Source organism: Mixophyes fleayi, chromosome 4, assembly GCF_038048845.1.
Source record: "Mixophyes fleayi isolate aMixFle1 chromosome 4, aMixFle1.hap1, whole genome shotgun sequence".
In the NCBI taxonomy this organism is placed as follows: Eukaryota; Metazoa; Chordata; class Amphibia; order Anura; family Limnodynastidae; genus Mixophyes; species Mixophyes fleayi.
Window position 1 is genome coordinate 106,026,552 of NC_134405.1, and position 20,128 is coordinate 106,046,679.

The window sequence follows — 20,128 nt, forward strand, 5'->3', positions numbered from 1 at the left end:
GATAGCGAAAAGCTAGGAGGAGAGAATAAAGTGGAAAAAGGATAAGAGAAAGGAAGGGGGTGGGGGAGAAAAAAAATGGGGGAAAGTAAGAGAAGGGGGGATAGAAAAAAAGGGGGACAGGTCAAGAAAAGAAACAAAAGATAAGAGAAGAATATGTGAGAGGAGAGAAGGAAATACAAAAAAAAAAACTAAACCGATGGAAAAACAGAGATACTGTGCCTGCTACCACTAATATTCGAATGCAAGAACCAAGATGGCAGACTGTACACACTGAGGATTTATCCAAAAACCAGCAAGACCCTCCCCTTGCCTCTATTGGTTATTGAATCCTGCATGCTTTACAGCACTGGGTTCATGAGTTCAATTCCTGACCATGGCCTTATCTGTGAGGAGTTTGTATGTTCTCCCCGTGTTTGCGTGGGTTTCCTCCAGGTGCTCCGGTTTCCTCCCACACTCCAAAAACATACAGGTAGGTTAATTGGCTGCTAACAAAATTGACCCTAGTCTGTGTCTGTCTCTGTCTGTGTGTGTGTGTGTGTTAGGGAATTTAGACTGTAAGCCCCAATGGGGCAGGGACTGATTTGAGTTCCCTGTACAGCGCTGCGGAATTAGTGGCGCTATATAAATAAATGGTGATGATGATGATGCTATCACTTGAATGGTGAGTACTTCTGTCACTCACACACATGCTTTTAACTATGTTCTGGCTAAATGCCTCACTTTAGAATAGATAATATCACACAATCTCTTATAGTACCAATCTTAAAACTAATATTCATACACAGTATGGGGGTGAGCACAGACATGCTATGGGAATGAAAACACACACATACGGAATACACAGTCATAATGTGTGCTGGGGCAGACACTCTACGGGGGCATTGGGATAAAAAGTACATGTTTAACTTTATCATGACACACTCTGTCCGGCATAAATACACACTCCCCCCTTTCTGCATAAACACACACTCTGTCCCCCCGTTTCTGTATAAACACACATCTACTTACCTGTCTTCTCTTCCACTGGCAATCGGCTCTTCTTACTGCAGCTCCTCACTTACACAGTCGGGAAGTGATGATGACATCATGCCCGACCGCCAGTGAGGAGGGAGGAGAGAGGAGGAGTGGGTAGGAAGAGAGGGGAGAAGGGAGCTACAGTGTGGAAGAGGGAGGAGGGGCGCCTCCGTGTGCACATAATCAGTAGTAAACCAAATTTTTTTTTAAAACAATATCTAAATAAATGCTGCTGGCCCTGCGCTCCCCCACCCCCCCCAGGTCCCAGTGCCACAGGCTGCAGCCTAATCAGCCTATTGGTTGAGCAGGCCCTGATAATCACCCATTTGTGAAAATATGTAAATTCATCTACAAGTAAATTCAACAAATGGTATGATGCATTTTAGTCAAGTATTTCAGAATCTAAATCAGCTATGTTAGCTTAAAATCAGAACACACTTACTCTAAAATGTCTAACTACTGAAAAAGTACATAGTTGTGCATAGTACATAGTATAAACACAAGGAATAACATATACCGCATTATTATCAATGAAACAGCATCAATGAAGCAATATATTATATAAAGTGCTTAGTATTTCTTCAGGAGCAATATACTATCTATAAATCAGATCTAATAAGATTAAAAATTAAGCTGGCAATATCAAATAATATAATAGGAAAATATGTCCATTACAGGCAGACTGTTTAAAAGTTCATCCAGCAATAGATGGACTCAAGCTATAAATATAAGAAATCTATAATAATAATAATAATAATCATATGTGCACATTACATTATAGAGGCATAGTCTAATAGCCGGGATGTTCCTCTGTGCACATTTCCAGGCACTACGTTATCTCAACATCGCAGATTTCTCCTCGTACCTCTGTGAGGGGCTAAGAGAAATTTGCGATGTTACATCGCCGCAGAGTGCCTTCTCTACCGTTCCAGAGGCACTCAGCAGCTAATTGAATGTACCCCATAATGTCAAGTGCTTAGTATTTATCTTACAGCATAGCGATCGATCCATAATGAGTGAAACAACAAGATCCTAAAAACAGCTATTCAGAAAGACAAACATAGTTGCACTTAGCACCTCTTTACATGGTTAATGGTGATCATTCCCTGGGATGTCACCTAAGTGGACAGTGTCCCAGACATGTCATGGGCTCACCATATGATAGTCTTGGCTATGTATATTCCATATGTCTGTATGTCACAACACTGAATATACCAAATCAATTTAATACAATGGTAATTGAAATAAACAAATGTTTTTTATTTTTTTTGTTTACAGCTTTGTAGTTTTCTATGGTCACAGAACTCCTTGGTGACTTATAATATATATGTTTATATTTCACAGTAGGGGGTGGAGTATTCGGTATCATCATCATCATCATCATCATTTATTTATATAGCACCAAAATATTCCGTAGCGCTTGTCGGTATCCCAACACTCGGGATACCTACATCCAGCGCTGGCAGTAAAACACAGTCTTTGCAGGGCACAGACTTAAACATGATATATTTATGCATGCTTAATGCACAATTACTACATATTTGTTCAATTTAATCAATGGGGAAACATAAAAATGTGAATGTGACATGTACAAAGGTACAGGCAGCCTGTCAGTCAGTACTAAGTAACACCTCATTTAGCAACAGTCACAAATTCCAAACATTTTTTTATAGCCAGATAAAACTCTTTCTATTCTTGCTTTAGGAATATTTTCCCACTTCTTGCAGAACTCTGCTAGTTTGGACCTATTTTCAATAAGATTGAAGCCTTGTAAAGGCCATTCCAACACCTTAAACTTTTGTTTCTGTAAGTACTTAATTGTTTGGATGTCAGGCGTTTTGGATTGTTGTCTTGCTGAAATAGTTACAGATGTTCACTGACCCCCATGTTTTGGTTTTGGATCTGTATTAACTTAATGTTTTGGTTTTGGCAAAAACACCCTCAAATGTTTTGGTTTTGATCTGTAATTTTTTTTAAAACAAAATTGCTAAATTATGCTGAATCCACCATTTGTGTCCAGTTATAAGATCCAGTATTCGGGCCCAGCCATCAGATCTTTTCCACCTAGGATCACACTAGATCAAACATTCTGATCATATCTATTATTATCATGACAAGGCAGTACCATTTATTTTCCACCTCAGGTTGTTTTGTGTTCAACCTCATGTTTATGGTATATGTCAGTCCTCATCACATCTGAGTCATATATGTATTATCGATTGTGTATATTTTCATTAAATTATCTATGTTTTATTTTGAGACATGGACAAATGTGATTTTTTTCAATTGAAATTGTACTAATTATAACACATTTGGGTTGATTGCTCCGCAGCCCTGTAGACATTCTTTGTTTTGTCTAAAATATGCTGACATCACATAATTTGGCTCTTTTTTGCTCCTACATTATTAATCTCAATAACACTAATTTACAGTCATTTCCAGTCAGTTTTGACCATCTCACAGGTCACAATATTATTTTCATCCACTTTCGGCCAAAGACTACAGCGAGCTGGCTGGATACTAAGCAACGGCACAAACACACTGCAGTTCCTACCACATTTAGGAAACATTGTCACACAGCAGTGGCAGAAAAAAAGTGGTTCAAGATAAAATTGTCCTTCGGCCCTCCCACCAACCCTTAAGTTGGTTTGACATAACATTAGTGATGGGCATCAGACTAGACAAGGTTATAAAGTCGACAATATAATAACATTGACAGTATTATTAGGACAATTGAAATGTAGACAGTATTTATTAGGTTGACAATTGAAATCTAGACAGTATTATCCCTAACTCTAACACTGTGCCTATCTCTAGACCTGTCCCTAACTCTAGCCCTATATTTATAATGTCCACATTTGAGTAGTCTACATGATCATACTGACCACCATGTGAATTGGTGACCTAATAATACTGTTGACACTTGAATTGTCAACTGTTACACAAGCTGATAGACCAAGGCCAAAATGTCAAACAGTGCAAGATGGAATTGTCATTGGGCCCACCTTCCCACCCATGTTAAAAAAGGACATTTACAAACCAAGCTTAGCTGCCTTAAGCCCAACAGTGCGGTCAATAAATTTTACAGTGGCAAGTCATGCACCAGTTGAAACAGTTCTTGCCAGTGATAAGAATGCCATTGTCATGCCTGGGCATAAGACCAAAAAATCCACCTCTTATGTGATGAATTATTTTTACCCAAATGCTGACAACAGTTGCCCAGCCTTTTGTAGTGTTTCTAAAGCCACAGTCAGTAGAGATAGGGACCTTGACAATCTAGGAACCTCATCCATGTTACGCCATTTGAAGAGAATTCATGGCAAGCTTTTTGGAAAATCAGAAACTTATGCTAAAAAAATAAAAAGCAGTCCAGCATCAGCTAGCTTCTTTCTCTCTCCTAGATCCTAGCACCTGCAATCTATACCGCCAATACCTTAATCAATATCCTCACTAGTGATCTGAGTTAGTCCTGCTTCCAAGTTGCTAAGGCTAGATGACTCCTCCCCTATCTAGGTGTTAGGCCCGCTACTGCTCCTGTTGCTAGGGGTGAATCAGACCAAGATGAAGACTAATAGTAGTTTAAAACAATAATTGACTGTTAAACAATCCTTTGCAAGAGGAAGTAAGTATGACAACTGTCACCCAGTTGCACAGCGGATTCCAGGTGCCATGGTGAGTATGCTAGTATTAGATCTGCGACTAATATCCACTATTAATGCAGCAGGTTTTAGACAGTTAATTGAGGTCCTGTGTCATTACCAAATTCCATCTCGACACCATTTTACTAGACAAGCAATTCTTCAACTGTACCAGGAGGTTACAAAATACAGAATGATTGGGCTAAAAATGCCATTCTACCCACTTTACACTTAACCACAGCATCTAACAAACAATGCCAGATCTTTCAAAGGCAGTGTATCGCTGGCTTCACTAAGAGGCATACCACTGACAACCTGACAAACTAAGAGATGTCATTGCAACATGGCTTATCCCGCTTGGACTCTCCTCAGAATAGGTGATTTCTGATAATGCCACCAATATTGTGAGAACATTACACTGGGGTGAATTATATCACATTCCCTGGTTTGCTCACACAATCAACTTGGTAGTACAGAGTTTTTTTTTTAAAAAATGACAGTGACGTGCAGATGTTGTCTATGTCCCGAAATAGCTCGGGTCATTTTCGGCATTCTGCAACAGATTGCAGCAGCTGCAAGAATAGAATTTGAGGGGTAATGTACTTTAGTCCATCGCAGTGGAGAATACTTTCCATGTTGTACAAAGTGCTGAAACCACTCTAAGTAGTCACCTGTGAAGTGAGTTCAGACACTACTAGCGTGAGTCAAGTGATTCCTCTAATTAGACTTTTGGAAAAGCAGCTTGAGAAATTGAAGGAGGAGATGAAACAAAGCAATTCCGCTAAGTATGTCGGACTTGTAGATCGAGTACATTATTCGCTTTGCCAGGATCCAAGAGTTATCAACATCTTGAAATCAGATCACTACATTTTGGTAACTGTGCTTGATCCTAGGTTTAGAGCTGTGTCTTCTCTTTCTTTCCAACTGACCTAAATCTCAAGAGATGCAATGAGCTCCTGGTGAGCTAGTTGACAGTTAAAGTGGTACATGAGAGGAGACATCTCCTCCTTCAGTTTCTCAGGCAATTACTGCTAGGAAAAAACTTAGCTTTCCCTAGAAACCTAGTGCTAAAGCAGATGAATCAGCACAACATTTTGACCTTTACCGGCTACTACATCAAAATACATAGACTTGTGTAACGGTGGATTCCATCAGGGATGAATTAATATTGGGTGAGGATGATGACAGTGTAGATTGCAGGTGGTGGGATTTAGCTGAGGAAGGGAGCTAGACAATTCTGTACTGCTTGTTATTTTAGGTACAATGGCATGTTGGCAAGTTTATGTTTTTCTACAGTAAATTTTCCCTTTATTAGAGAGGTGTTTTTTTCTTTACCAATGTAAAAGCTTGTTGTTTTTTGGATTTCAGTTTTCCCTGACTTAACCCCACTACGCCCTTGTGCATAGGCTTTAGTAGTTGATGTACAAGGACTAGTATAATCATGACTGGTGCCCGTAGCTGTTTGGTGCTCCTGCTCTTCTGTCGACTGATCATGATCCATATCGATGGCACTGAACAATGGTACTGGAGACTGGAGATTGACAAGAATACTTCTACCTGTTTCTGTATGAGCAATGGCACAGAGCAGTGGCACTGAAGACTGCCAAGAACGCTGCTACTTCTTCTGTGTCTGTCTGAGGAATGACATCGGATCTCCGGTGGAGGGAGGTACTTTTGGAATCCAAAATTTGTGAGATTCGGAAACGCGACATTTAAGTTGCGCCTCAGTTCCAAGGACATCGGAAAGTACCGAGCTGGCTTTGCTTGGTACTCGGATTTGGGATGTTCGGAGGGGTTTGGTTTTCAGAAAACCGACCCTGAGCATTCCTAGAAATAACCAACCTCTTTTTGAGTCTGGGACATTAGCTTTAAGGATTACATATGTGATAAAGATGTAAACTGCTGTGCAAACTCAGCCAATAATATTCACACAAGTACACATATTTTAGGGAAAGTTTTACTGAGAAAAAAACCTATATTAATCAGAATCTCATAACTTTGTATTCAAAACAGTCTCCACTTCAAGGCTGAGAGTCTCATATTGCCTAATACTCAACCTTGCAGCTGCAAAACACGAGTTTCTTTTTCTGACTTTAGTAATTCAGATTCCATTTTGTGTTTGAGAAAATCAAATCTCACCCCAGTTTTGTGTAAGAGTCAATTATCTCTCTTTTCAAGGCCTCATTCAGCTGCTTAGAGAGAAGAGTCAGAGTATTTATGGAGCTCTGGAATGGTCATTACCGAGCTTTATTTAAAGTCTAACAAGTTAATCAGGTTTGGAGGGATTAAAAAAGTAATAAAAACAGGAAGGATATGAAAACATTGGCACGTGCCCCAATCACTGTTTATCGGGAACATCCAGTAAACAGTAACTATGCAGAAATAGACAATATTAGGTGAGCTCCCTGCGCTGCTTGTGCTAATTTCTTTTACACTTAGAGATTCAGGAAACATGCAACTTGATCAGGGGTGCCTAAATGTGTGCATATGAGAGAGAGAAGGAGAGGGAGAGAAAGACTGAGAAATAGTCTGAAATTAATACTTCTTGTTTGGGCGAGAAACTGGCCACGAAACTGAAAAGAAAAAACTGAACTGAAACCATTAATATCCCTCCACCTGTTTGATGAAAGGCGTCCAGCTGTTGTCCTGCCAAGGGGCTAACCTCCTAGCACAACCATGATAGCTGTATTGAAAATCTTGCAGCTTGCCAATTTCAAGTCCTGCATTTCCATTTTCTTATTACAAGTTATATTTCAGCATTCTATGTTAGTAATTATCATCTGCCTTAAGACACATTATCCATTGTTTACGTTTCTTTATCTGAAAAACATATGGCTGCCGTAGCACTTTTTCAAAAGGATGGATAGATAAATTGTGAATACATAGATTATATGCTATAGATTAGCGATAGATAGGGGCTGATGCAGAGTTGGGCGTAGGGCCATTTGCTTAGTGGAAAATATGCAAATTTGTGCTGTACGTTCTTCACAAGAAGCATACCCCTATGTCCGTATGCAGATTTGGTATTTGCACCTCCTTATACATGGGCAGGTTGGATAGTGGATGCATACTGAGGCAGACCAGCATGTGGATGCATACATCTTTATCATATACACACTGATGATAATGGTCGCCAGTACTAGCTAACCACTACTGATTGGCTGATAGCAAATTCACCTCTAAAGCAGAAATGTTTTTTCATTGATCGAGCATATATTATGGATTTTTTTTTTATACTTTCATATGTGAGACGAAAGATTATACCTGCTTTATTATAGTTTTTTTTTTAAAAAAAATGTAACTCAAAAGTAAGTACACTGGAGTCAACCTGTCAAGTACGCTACTCGTGCAGAGCTGGATGCATTGTGAGATGCCTGTGCCTCAGCATATGGACACAAATACACTATTTTTACATGCAGCTTTTAAGAACTTATTTTTTGAATGCATATGTGTCCAACTCGGCATCAGCCACATAGCATTGTGAGATGGATACGTAGATTATATGTTATCATATGAATCAGAGAGATAAATGTGGAATACATAGATATGATATATATTAATATTATGTATATATATATATATATATATATATATATATATATATATATATATATATATATATATAATATATATATTGGTGTGGTTGAAGTGGAAATTTAGAAGTGGCGGTATGGAAAATGTAAGTGACTAGGATTTAATAGTTGTACAAGGAAAGAAGGAGAAATGACGGGATGTCATACCACCGTTGACCAGCCCACTTCGACCTTTGTAATATATATTAGATAGATATGATAAATAAATAGAAGATAGATATATGATAAAAACAGTTATATATGTAAATAGTTATACATGTACTTTATTATTTTCAACAATAAACATGTTGTGTATTATCAATTTATTTAATAAACTTTTTTCTTTTTCCATAAAATAGCAAAAGATACCATTTTCCAGCAAACTATTCAAGAAAGAGCGTTTGACAATACAAGATGTTCTCGATGCCGACATCTGTGAACTAACCGAAGAGCAGACATTAGTAATGCTTTAAAGTGTTTATGTTGAAGCCAACTTTCAGGATGTCATTTATTGTTGCCTTTTGAAACAATAAAAGGTTTTAAAAGTAACTCTTTATTTCCAGTTTTACTGCTTTATTACAGTGATGGTTGTATAATATGCAAGTAATTATTTTACATGTCACTATATAATGTTGCATGTATGTGCATATATACATACATACACACATCACAGCAAGAAAATTTGCCAAATACGTATCACTTTTCCTCCAGAATTACCATGGCTCCACTTCCAGGCTTTGTGGCAAACAGGCTCTGTTTCTGCAAAGCAGATCTGCGGTCATCCGTTTTGTAATACTTATCTTGCACATTCAAAAGGAAATCGTTCAGCTTGTCAATAGGGACCATAGATACTGTGCAACCTCCCCATCCAGCTCCAGTAAGCCGTGATCCAATGGCACCAGATTTCCTAAAAGCAAACAAATACAAATTTAAATAAGTATTTTCTACTTCTGAAAAGGAAGTGTACTGGGCAAAACTGCAACACCCACTGCCTTACAGTTGTAAATAGATGGTAGTGTCATACAGTTAAAGGATAATGATAGATGTTAGGTTAACTTTGTCCCCTTGCCTTTTTTTTGGATGACAGCAAATACAGTTCATGCTTTTGTCAAGAGACCCCTATTTTGAGGATACTGTATTGATCTTATGGTGATTTTATCACAACTAATGTGGCCCAATGGCAACTATAGAACTGCCTGTGTATAACCTATTACCTAATTCCAGTTGATGGTTTACAATAAAGTGAACATAAGCGAATATTTAAAAAGCTAGTGACTACAGGTAAAGCACCACATAAGATCCAAATAAGTTTGAAAAAAATACAGAATATATTAAAATGACATATAAACTGTATATGAAAAAAGAAAATGACTACTCAATGTGAGACTACATTTAAACAAAGGACATTGTGCACCACTTTCATCATTGTTCTTGTTTAAAGATCTTACAAGTACATACCAGTTTGTTGAAATTTATTGAACACATACATTTTATGTGAATACTAATTTAACACAGAATTGTGCTAGGAAATGCATAAGTTTTCTTAAGAGTAAGAGAGCCAGCTAATGGACTAGTTTACTAGATTATAGTGGCTAGAGCAATTTAAACCAGATATATGCAACCTGTGGCTATTCTGTTATTATTGTCCTACATCTCCCAAAGCAGTCATTAGGAAAATCCATCACTAGATGGAAAAGCATATCAGGAGTTGTTGCCAAACAACAGCTGGAGATTCGCAGGTTGCCTAATCCTGAATTAGAACATCCTCTGTATTGCATGACGCAGGGAGTCTTAAATGTCAGAGTGAATCACTGGCATATTCAGACCTCTAAAATAACAAGAATTATATTTGAGGAGTCCCAAAAGACATACAAGCTGTCATTGCACTCTCATAAAACAAAGATATACCACAAAATTATACTAAAACAATCTGGATCAAAAGGGGGAATTACAAAGCTAGTCTAAATACAATACAAATGCAAAGGTTCTTTTGCTGGAAACAAAATACAGTCATATATTTTTTTTAATAACTGTAGATCCTTTTAAATAGAGAAGTGACAATTATTCACACCCTAAACTTAATATTTGGTAGCACAGTCTTAGGCCAAAATAACTGCAACCAATCACTACTTAGATCCATGAATGAGCTTCCTGCACCTCTCTACTGGCATTTTGGTCCACTCTTCTTGGGCAAATTGCTCCTGTTCTCCCAGATTTTAAGGCTGCATTTTCCCAACTGCTGTTTTGAGATATCTCCACAGGGCTTCTGTGGGATTTAGATCTGGACTCATTGCTGGCCACTTCAGAACAGTTCAGTGTTTTGTCTTGAACCATTCCTGGGTACTTTTTGAATTGTGTGTTGAGGTCATTGTCCTGCTGAAAGACCCATGACCTTTGATGAAGACTCAACTTTCTGACACTGGGCTCAATATCTGGATTTCATGATGCCAAGCACATGTTCAAGGCACCTAGTGCTAGATGCAGCCTCAAATAGCCACTCAACTGCCTCCATGTTTGACCTTAGGGAAGGTATTCTTTTCTTTGAATGCTTTATTTTGCTTTATGTAAACAGTGATGATGTGCTTCACCAAAAAAGCTCTAATTTTTTTCTGCCACAGGGCATTCTCCCTGAAGGAATTTTGCTTGTTCGGGTGTGTTTTGGCAAACTGCATTCAGGCTTTCTTATATCTGTCTCAGAAGTGGGCAGGGGCTGGCTGGGAAATTTTAGCCCGGGCGGCGAGATTCAGCTCAGCAACCTATTAGGAATATTTAAAGGGAAATAAAAGCAGGAAGCCCATTATGGGACCAGCCTCAGGGGCAAATGTTCCCCTGTCCCCCAGCCCAGCCAGCCCCTGGAAGCGATGCCCTCTTGAACCTTGCATTAGTGTGTACGCTCCAACGATCTTGATTTATCATACCAAAGCACATTGTATCGTTTGATTTGGTTTAATAAACTTCCTAAAAATCATGATCATCGATATCGGGCAAATGTGAAAGTGTGTATGATCTCACGACCAGCAGTGTAGGCAGATCTCTATAGAATGTACAGCTTCACAATCTTTTCAGCAGATGGTTATGACAGATGAAGAGCACAGATCTGGTTAACTGTGTAGGTGTATACATATAAATCTGCATGCTCATCTGGACTTTTGATCGCTTGTAAAAATCATTACAGAAATCGCATCTGCAGTAATTTTCTGTAGTGTGTACCCAGCTTTAAACTTCCTAATAACATTAAGTACGGTGAGACGGGAATGTCAACATCTCTGGAGATTGATTTGTAGCCTTGAGATTGTCCATGCTGGGCTACAATATTCTTACCTCCTCAGACAAATCTCTGCTTTCTTTCTTTTCCCCATGCAGTACACAGAGTGGGCCTGATTCATGTTTGAACATATGGCCATTTGTGGAGCGTATCTTGCATGAAATAGCTCCGCACCTGCCCCGAAACAGACATTGCGCCAATGAATGCAATTGCATGTAATTCATGTCTAAGCACAAATGACATATCTCCTTACAACTCAAAATGAGGAATGGGGGAGGGAAGAGCGGACTAACTTAGGCCATGTACCATACAGTCTTTCTGACGCAGATGTGCCCGATTCACCCGCCCCTGGACAGGTGTAAATGATGCATAATACAGATAACTGACAGCATAGTTTTTGAATTAAATAGTAAATGTATGCGTGGCATTAGCTATCACAGAACACCTGTATGTAACTAAGATATAATATAAAAACATTGTATGTACAGTACACATTGAAATCATGTTTATGTAAATAATGTAAAAATATTTTTTACAAATTACATTTTAAAATAAATATATAAATGATTATACTGTTTAGAATTATTATTTTATGATCAAAAACATTTTTTATATGTTCTGATGTGACCACTTATTGTACATACGCATGTGTGTATACTGCAGTTTGTTCAGTGTGTCTACATATGACAAGTACTGTTTTGGCAGAGCATACTTTTAACCACATTCAAATCGAAACATGTCAAAACTTTTTAAAAACACAACTTATGTGCAGGTGGTGATATGAATCAGACCCAGTGATACAAAACCGGAGAATGAGTCCTTTTCTCTAATCAAGATCATTCAATGAGTGATTTTTATATCGCAGGCAGCTGCTATTCATCACAAGTGAGTTCAGTTTCAAAGTTTTCAACGTAAAGGCAAATCACCTGCTTGAAATGTAAGTATTTCTAAACTACTTCTAAAAGGTGCCAATAATTTTGTCCAGCCCATTTAAGGATTGCTTAACCTACAATTTAGTATTTTGTTTTTTGTGTGTTTTTCATTGCAAACCAAAGCAATGCATATGAGGATATCAATTTTTTTTTTAATTTCAACAATTTTCTAGAAGAAATGAAACATTATTTTAAAACCGACAAGGATGACAATATTTTTAGCCACAACTATATGAAACAGAAAGTGGTCATATTCTTCAACATCTGCTTATCTAACTAACCCTTCTCAACCATAGCCACCTACCATATTAAAGCTCCTTTCTGCTACATACTGTACATAACTATCCACTCACACATTCCCACAGCAGTTTGCATTCATAGAAATCTGCTCTGTCTGAAACAATGTTGGGCAACAGGCGGTCTGAGGGCCGCATGTGTCCCTAAAGCCTTCAACTACGGTCCCAGCTCCTTCCTGCTTTATTGTCAGATGTTTGTTATAGCCTGAAACACTTGTTTAAAATGCCTGCTGATATGTTACTAAAGATAGGTGTCTGTTTCTTTGATTAAATGTGTTGTTTTACCGTATTACTGATATTAAGGGTAATATACGGCCCCTTTGAAGGTTAGAGGGCTGCACCGTGTATCATGTTGCCCATCAATGGTCTGAAAGGTTCTTGTGTAAACAAGCTGGTAACACCATTGTAGAGTTTACTGAGGTCAGTCAATGTATCTCACTGGTTTAGGTATGCATAAATCCAGCAACAGTGAATTGGGCTCTCCCTAACCCTATGTTCTGCTATTGTTCAGTTATTGATTAATACAAACAGGCTATTTTGCCCTAAATATTGAAGTTTCACCAAATTTGAAAGCCAAACTGCTCATGTCTGGTTCACCTCTTGTGAGCCATTTCTTCATTTAATGGGTGTATCCCTCTCATTACCTTATATAACAGGCATATCCCTAACTATTACTTCATGTAACAGGCATTTCCTTCCCAGTTCCCACTTACTTCACCAAATAGACATATCCCTGCTGTTACCTCATCTAACTGGCATAGGGTTGGGTACGGTTTTTCGATTGCGAAAATCCGACCCCCACGAGACCTACAAATAAAAAACGAATGTATCAAAAACCAATGTAAATATTAATAGACTTACCTGAAAACCGACTGTGCAGATCACCGATGGAGCAGCATGATGACCGCAAGTGATTTGGAATGAAGAGCTGTATGGCACTACATATTTACATCAGTTTTTTATTTGTAGGTCTCGTGGGTGTCGCAGTTATGGTAATCGTGTTAACAATTACCACCACTGGCATATACCTCCCCATCACTTCCTCTAATGGGCATATCCTGGTATGTAATGTAATGGAGATATTCCTCCCCATTACTTCATCCAATGGGCCGTTACTTCATCCAACAAGCATAGTTATTTTAAATAATATAGTTGAAACATGGAAAATATAAAATGTCACTTCTAATGTGTACCACAACATTTCTTCTTAACACTTTTTCACTTTTCCCAAGTTGTAAGACCGGAAGATCTAGTATATCAGTGGTTCGCTCCCTGGGGTGCCGCGACGATCTCACAGGGGTGCCCCGGCCAGGGCCGGTGGTAAGCAAGGTGGGTTACTATTTGGTAATTATTTTGACTTAGGGGTATCTTGAAAAAATAATGAAAGCTCTAAGGGTGCCTCGAACTGAGAAAGTTTGGGATCCACTGTAGTATATAATGCTTCTGATCTATAGTACCAGAGCTACTGCACACATTTAAAAAAAAAAAAAAAAGATAAACCTGTTACAATGCAAGTACACTGGTACGCAAAGGCACTAGAATAAACAAAACTTCTGATCCATTTTAAACACAGGCTTGCTGATAAATTCAATGGTAGACACATTTAACTGTTCACACTGCTTTCTACTGCTGAAACTGGAAGCATGTGCTTGTCTAATTCACTATTGGAGCCATAAGCATGTTCACTTTATACACTTTTTTATCATTATCAGCTATTTATACAGCGCCACTAATTCCGCAGCGCTGTGCAGAGAACTCACTCACATCAGTCCCTGCCCCACTGGAGCTTAGTCTAAATTCCTTATCATACACACACACAGACCGAGAGAGACTAAGGTCAATTTAATAGCAGCCAATTAATCTACCAGTATGTTTTTGGAGTGTGGGAGGAGACCGGAGCACCTGAAGGAAAGAACATGCAAACTCCACACAGAAAAGGCTGTGTTTGGGAATCGAACTCATGACCCCAGTGCTGTGAGGCAGAAGTGCTAACCACTAAGCCACCGTGCTGCCCTATTTATGAATAGAGTTTGCATCACAACTGGAAAACTCCTGTTTTGCTTTACATATCCATTACATTTTTATGGAAGGTCAAAGAACTCTGCTACAAAGGTAATGTTCTCTTAAAACGCCACTTGTGGAGGTCATTTGGCTACAGTTTTACTACATACAACTTCATATCAGCTTTAATGCAGACTCGTTCAGTCTGTACCCATACTTTAAGTGTATCAACAATTTACTTGTATTTAACAGCTGGAAGTCTAAAAGGTTTATGAGTTGAAAGCTTTGTTTACAAGGCAACTGTCTGCGACAATGGCTGCCAAATTTAAATGTCATGTAATGTACATATTATGTTGCAGCAGTTATATACATTCATATCACACTAGGTTTGTGCGATCAATCCCACACATCTTGCATTGATATATGTGTTTTCCCACACATGAACCACACTGATCCTTGGGCAGAGATTTGGTTACTTACGGACACATTCTTTGGAACTGGCCCACATGATTTGACATTTTTGACTTGGTTGGCAAAACACATTAGTACTTATGGATGTAAACTATATGCCTGAGTGAGCTGAATATTTTTTAAACTGTTCCACAATAGAATTTGTAATAGTTGATGAAGGCAAATTGTATCTATATGTGAGATCTGGAAATCACATTTAGTGGAAAACATGTTTCTGTACTATTTTGAAAATACTGTTTGTATTATAAAAATGCATTTAATTCATACAGCAGACCTTCAAGAATGCAAAATGGCATTTTAGCTATCCTATAACATCAATGGTATTTACACAAAACATTCCTGAGGAATTTTGTTTGTTAAAGTAGGGCTGTGGCAAGACACAAGACTGGCCGTAACAGATGAGGTTTGTGTGTTCTGGTTCGGCACTGTTTACAAATCTGTTCCTTGCTGGTCTAACTTCCAGTAATCCTGGGCACTCTGGTTAGATTCTGCGTGCTACCTTCTTGTTATTTAGAAATAAGATGCAATTTGGACAGCTTTCATATTTTTCCTCTCATTATTTTGCCTGAATCCAAATTGTTTTGTTTTTTTTTTTCATTTAATTTAACAGAAGAAAAACATGTTTACTTTGTTCCTCAATCACAAAAAAATCTCTCTAAAATTCTAATTAATACAGTAACAATTTTTTTCTAATTAATAAGTGGTCTACAGTCAACTAAGGTAGTTCACTACTCAGCCACCACCCCACAGGCATTTAAAGATCATATATGCAATGTCATGATTTAAATGGCAGACTTTCCCTTATTTTTATTTGTTATTGTTACCTTGATACTGCTAATTCTGTTTGTTCAAATCAAACCTGTTGTGATGATTTAAAAAAAAAAAAAAAAAAAACACTACACAAAACTTCAGGGAAGTTTTTTCTTGCTGACATAACTTATGGATCTGAATTTAGTACATAAGAGGGTTGTGGCCAGTATAGGGTTTCCACTCTGTTTGTTCCTCAGAGATTTGGACTTCCAGTTTTTACAATAATCTATCTTTAGTTTGCCAGAGGGGTATTTAGGCTGTTCTACAGTTTCACTCCCATGACAACAATTCTTGTAGTTTTATATAATTGTTTGACTGTTCCTTTGCTCGCATTATATTCCACACTCAGAAGATGTAATTAATATATTACAAAACTGTCCATTTTCAAAGTGACTTCCAATAATACAACAATGTACTTGATGACAGTTTCTGTGTAATTTCAGCTGAAATCATATGTCAGCATACATATTCCCAGTAACCTCAGGGTATTTAACCTTTTAAAATAGTTGTTCTTTTAAATGTATGGCTATGGTGAAATCTATAAACATTTGAAGTGATATGTGTGGTGAAAATCTAATACAGATACTCATGTCATGGGAATGGTTTTCACAGGAATAATACCAATGGAACAAGAGAGGTGTAATATATGTACTATAGCTGTTAAAGTATCAGCAGCACACCCAATCGTAGCCTGGTGCTGACAGCAGCTTTTTAGGAATATCCCACGCTGGTCGCCCCCACCCCAAATTTTGTAGACATCAGCCCAGGCTATCAGCAGTGTTGCTGGAAACTCTATTGTGTGAGGAGAGGCGTAAGTGTCAGATGCTACCGACGTATATGTGAGCATGCGCAGTACAAATTAGCATATTTTACGCTGATCAATTTAGCATCAGCCCCACTGTATTAAAAGGGTTGCCCCAAATTCAGAGAATTCCATGTTCCATGCAGATTTGTACTCTTTTGAATATGACAATAAATCTCCTGTGAAAAAATAATGAAGTTCCCTACAGTGCTCCACTAGCAACTGCAGCCCAAATCAATCTAAACTAAACCATACAGCAATTTAACACACATATATAGTAGTAAAAAAGGAAGAAAGATTTTAAGCACTGTATATATCTCTTATAAAAATATATATTTTTTTATGATTTTGTGTTATATTTAAATTCAGTGTTGAAGATCTTCTATTTCTTCAATCGGTATCTTATATATGATATATAAAGACAGAGAAAACAAAAAACAAAAACACAATAATAGTGCAATACTTTTTATACAAATAATGTTCAACATGGGTCTAATAAAAGATATATACAGCGCTCAAAATAAATCTCCTGTGTATACACAATGATATCCATTGCACACAAAAGAGCTTATCTGTTGTATCCAAGAGAAACATAGACAAATAAAAAGACATAGGATAAAAAAAAAATACTCGCCTGTTCGCGACGTCGGCACTCCTCCTCTCTGCTCCGTCCGCACTGAATGTCGGGCATGATGTCATCACGCCCGACACTCAGCGGCGCAGAGAGGAGTCTGCAAACAAGAAGCAAGAAGACAAGAGAAGAAAGAAGCCGATAGAAAAGGTAAGTGAAGGAACGGAAGCAAAGGGGAGCAAAATCAGCATGGCAGAGTGTGAAGAGGGGCAAATTCAGCATGACAGAGTGTGAATAGGGGCAAAAGCAGCATGGCAGAGTGGAAAGAGGGGCAAAAGCAGCATGGCACAGTGTGAATGGGGGCAAAAGCAGCATGGCACAGTGTGAATGGGGGCAAAAGCAGCATGGCAGTGTGAATGGGGGCAAAAGCAGCATGGCACAGTGTGAATGGGGCAAAAGCAGCATGGCACAGTGTGAATGGGGCAAAAGCAGCATGGCACAGTGTGAATGGGGGCAAAAGCAGCATGGCACAGTGTGAATGGGGGCAAAAGCAGCATGGCACAGTGTGAATGGGGGCAAAAGCAGCATGGCACAGTGTGAAGAGGGGCATAGGCAGCATGGCACAGTGTGAAGAGGGGCAAAAGCAGCATGGCACATTGTGAAGGGGGGGCAAAAGCAGCATGGCACAGTGTGAAGGAGGCAAAAGCAGCATGGCACAGTGTGAAGGGGGGGTAAAAGCAGCATGGAAGAGTGTGAAGAGACGCAAAATTAGTATGGCACAGTGTGATGAAGAGGGGCATTACTGTGGCATACTATGAACTGGGGGCATTACTGTGGCATAATTTGAAATGGGGGCACTACTGTGTGGCATAACATGACTCATTACTATTATTATATTGATATTAGCAGCATAAAATAAGAAATATTTTATACACACACGCACACCTGGGTTTGACTAGATAACTGCCTCTTGATATTGATATAAATAATTTATCATTATGCAGCTTTTATATTATTTGTTGTTTATTACTTTGCTATTGTCTGTGTAATTTCTTAATAATTTGTACTCTTTTATTGCCTATATTTAAATTGAATTCCTATTGTGATTCAATGTATGTCTTGCCATGTAACTTCTATTGTTGGTACTTTTTATTTTTTCCTTTTTTTCCATGCTCTGCGATTATATATTCTATTGTTCCCTTACATATTTGTCCTTTATTCTTCAAATATGTTATTTCTAAATACTGATACGTTATTTCTAAATACTGATACTGATGTAGTTTATACATATTGTTTGAATCATGATATTTTTCTACTTGAGCAATACCAACTTATATGAGATATTTTTGTCTTGTCCCAGCTATTGGTTTGTCTTTTACAATTTTTCCTTTTTCTTTAGATCTAATTATTGCCTACTGTTTATTCTATAATCTCCTCTGGTGATTGTATTGATATGTTATAAAACTTTGCATTCTTTATTACATGACCTTGCTTGGCTATTGATGCCTACACTTTTCAATCATTTTTTTGTGCAATACCTTGTGATCTTCGATAAAGGGTATGAATGTCCGTAAATAAATGTTATTATTATAATTTTTGAAAATAAACATTTATTTTTTTGGCGGTAGCCCTTAAAAGTATAAAAAGGCAACAGAGTTTGACAGATTTTTTTCAAGGAGAAACCAAAATCAGAATCCGTTGTATCAGAACTGGCCTTGGATGGTACAAAACAGTCACAAGCACAACCAACCCAACCTGAAGAAAGCAGCACATCAATTGTTGAAATACAAAACGATAACTCCAAATTTGAAAATAGTCTTCCTGAATGCTGGACCGTGCAACAATATAACAATTTTAAAGAAAAATATGACAGACTGGCAATTTCTAACATAAAGTTATGTTGAGAGTATTGTGCAAAATATGACTTCATAAAAGAGAACTGTTCATGTGTCAAAAGAATGGAAATGTTTTCAGATTCAGGCATCAGGGAAAAATAAAGCTATACAACATACTTCTCTAAGGAAAAAAATGAAAGAACATTTTTCATCAAAGGCTCATAACATTTGTAAAGATAACTGCAAAAAATGTGATTCAATAACAAAATAACAAAAGTGAATGGCATTTTTGCGGCTGAAGTGCTTGATTTGTTTGGGCTCCCACAAAATAAAACATTTTGTTTGCTGGTTGATGAACTGGAAAATAGAGATTTTAACAATTTACTAATGGGTATTTGGCTAACAGTGATCATCTTCCTATGTATGTCATAACCTTCATCCTCACCACTAATCACAAGATCATCACACAACATTAGTTCATCCCCATTGGAATCTAATGTTACAGAGTCTGTTTGTAATTGGCAGCAACAATGGTATTCCTCATACAATTTGTAGTTCATTTTGATAAACGACAGTTTTTCTAAAATTTTGGGAAGTAATCTCCTCTTCAGATCATTTGCAATGTTCCCAGCTGTGCTAAACACTATTTCCGAATACACAGTGGAGGGTGGGCAGCTTAAGTATATACCATAGCTAGTTTGTACATAAGGCTCCAAATTGCCTTTTTTTCCCCTCCCAGATTTCAAAGGGACTTTGAGATGCTAATTTGTACATTATCATTAAAGTAATCCTCCACCATTCTACTAATATAAGTTGTATCAGATTGAGACATGGTAGTGGGGTAATATATTTGGGTAATTCTGGTATATTTTTTTGCACCTGCTCCAATGTTCTGCATGCGAATGTCGAAAATGCCCAGAC

General features: G+C 37.9%; 2 protein-coding genes across 2 annotated transcripts in view; one reads left to right on the forward strand and one right to left on the reverse strand.

The window, feature by feature from the left end:
• The window catches only part of FAM227B (family with sequence similarity 227 member B), a 408,110-nt gene extending 399,337 nt beyond the window's left edge, over positions 1–8,773 (forward strand). Inside the window, exon 16 of the mRNA XM_075207966.1 lies at positions 8,584–8,773. Within this exon, the coding sequence (XP_075064067.1) occupies positions 8,584–8,697 (114 nt within the window). The 3' untranslated portion in view covers positions 8,698–8,773. The remainder of the gene's footprint in view (positions 1–8,583) is intronic.
• The window catches only part of GALK2 (galactokinase 2), a 124,375-nt gene continuing 113,003 nt past the window's right edge, over positions 8,757–20,128 (reverse strand). Inside the window, exon 10 of the mRNA XM_075207964.1 lies at positions 8,757–9,131. Within this exon, the coding sequence (XP_075064065.1) occupies positions 8,921–9,131 (211 nt within the window). The 3' untranslated portion in view covers positions 8,757–8,920. The remainder of the gene's footprint in view (positions 9,132–20,128) is intronic.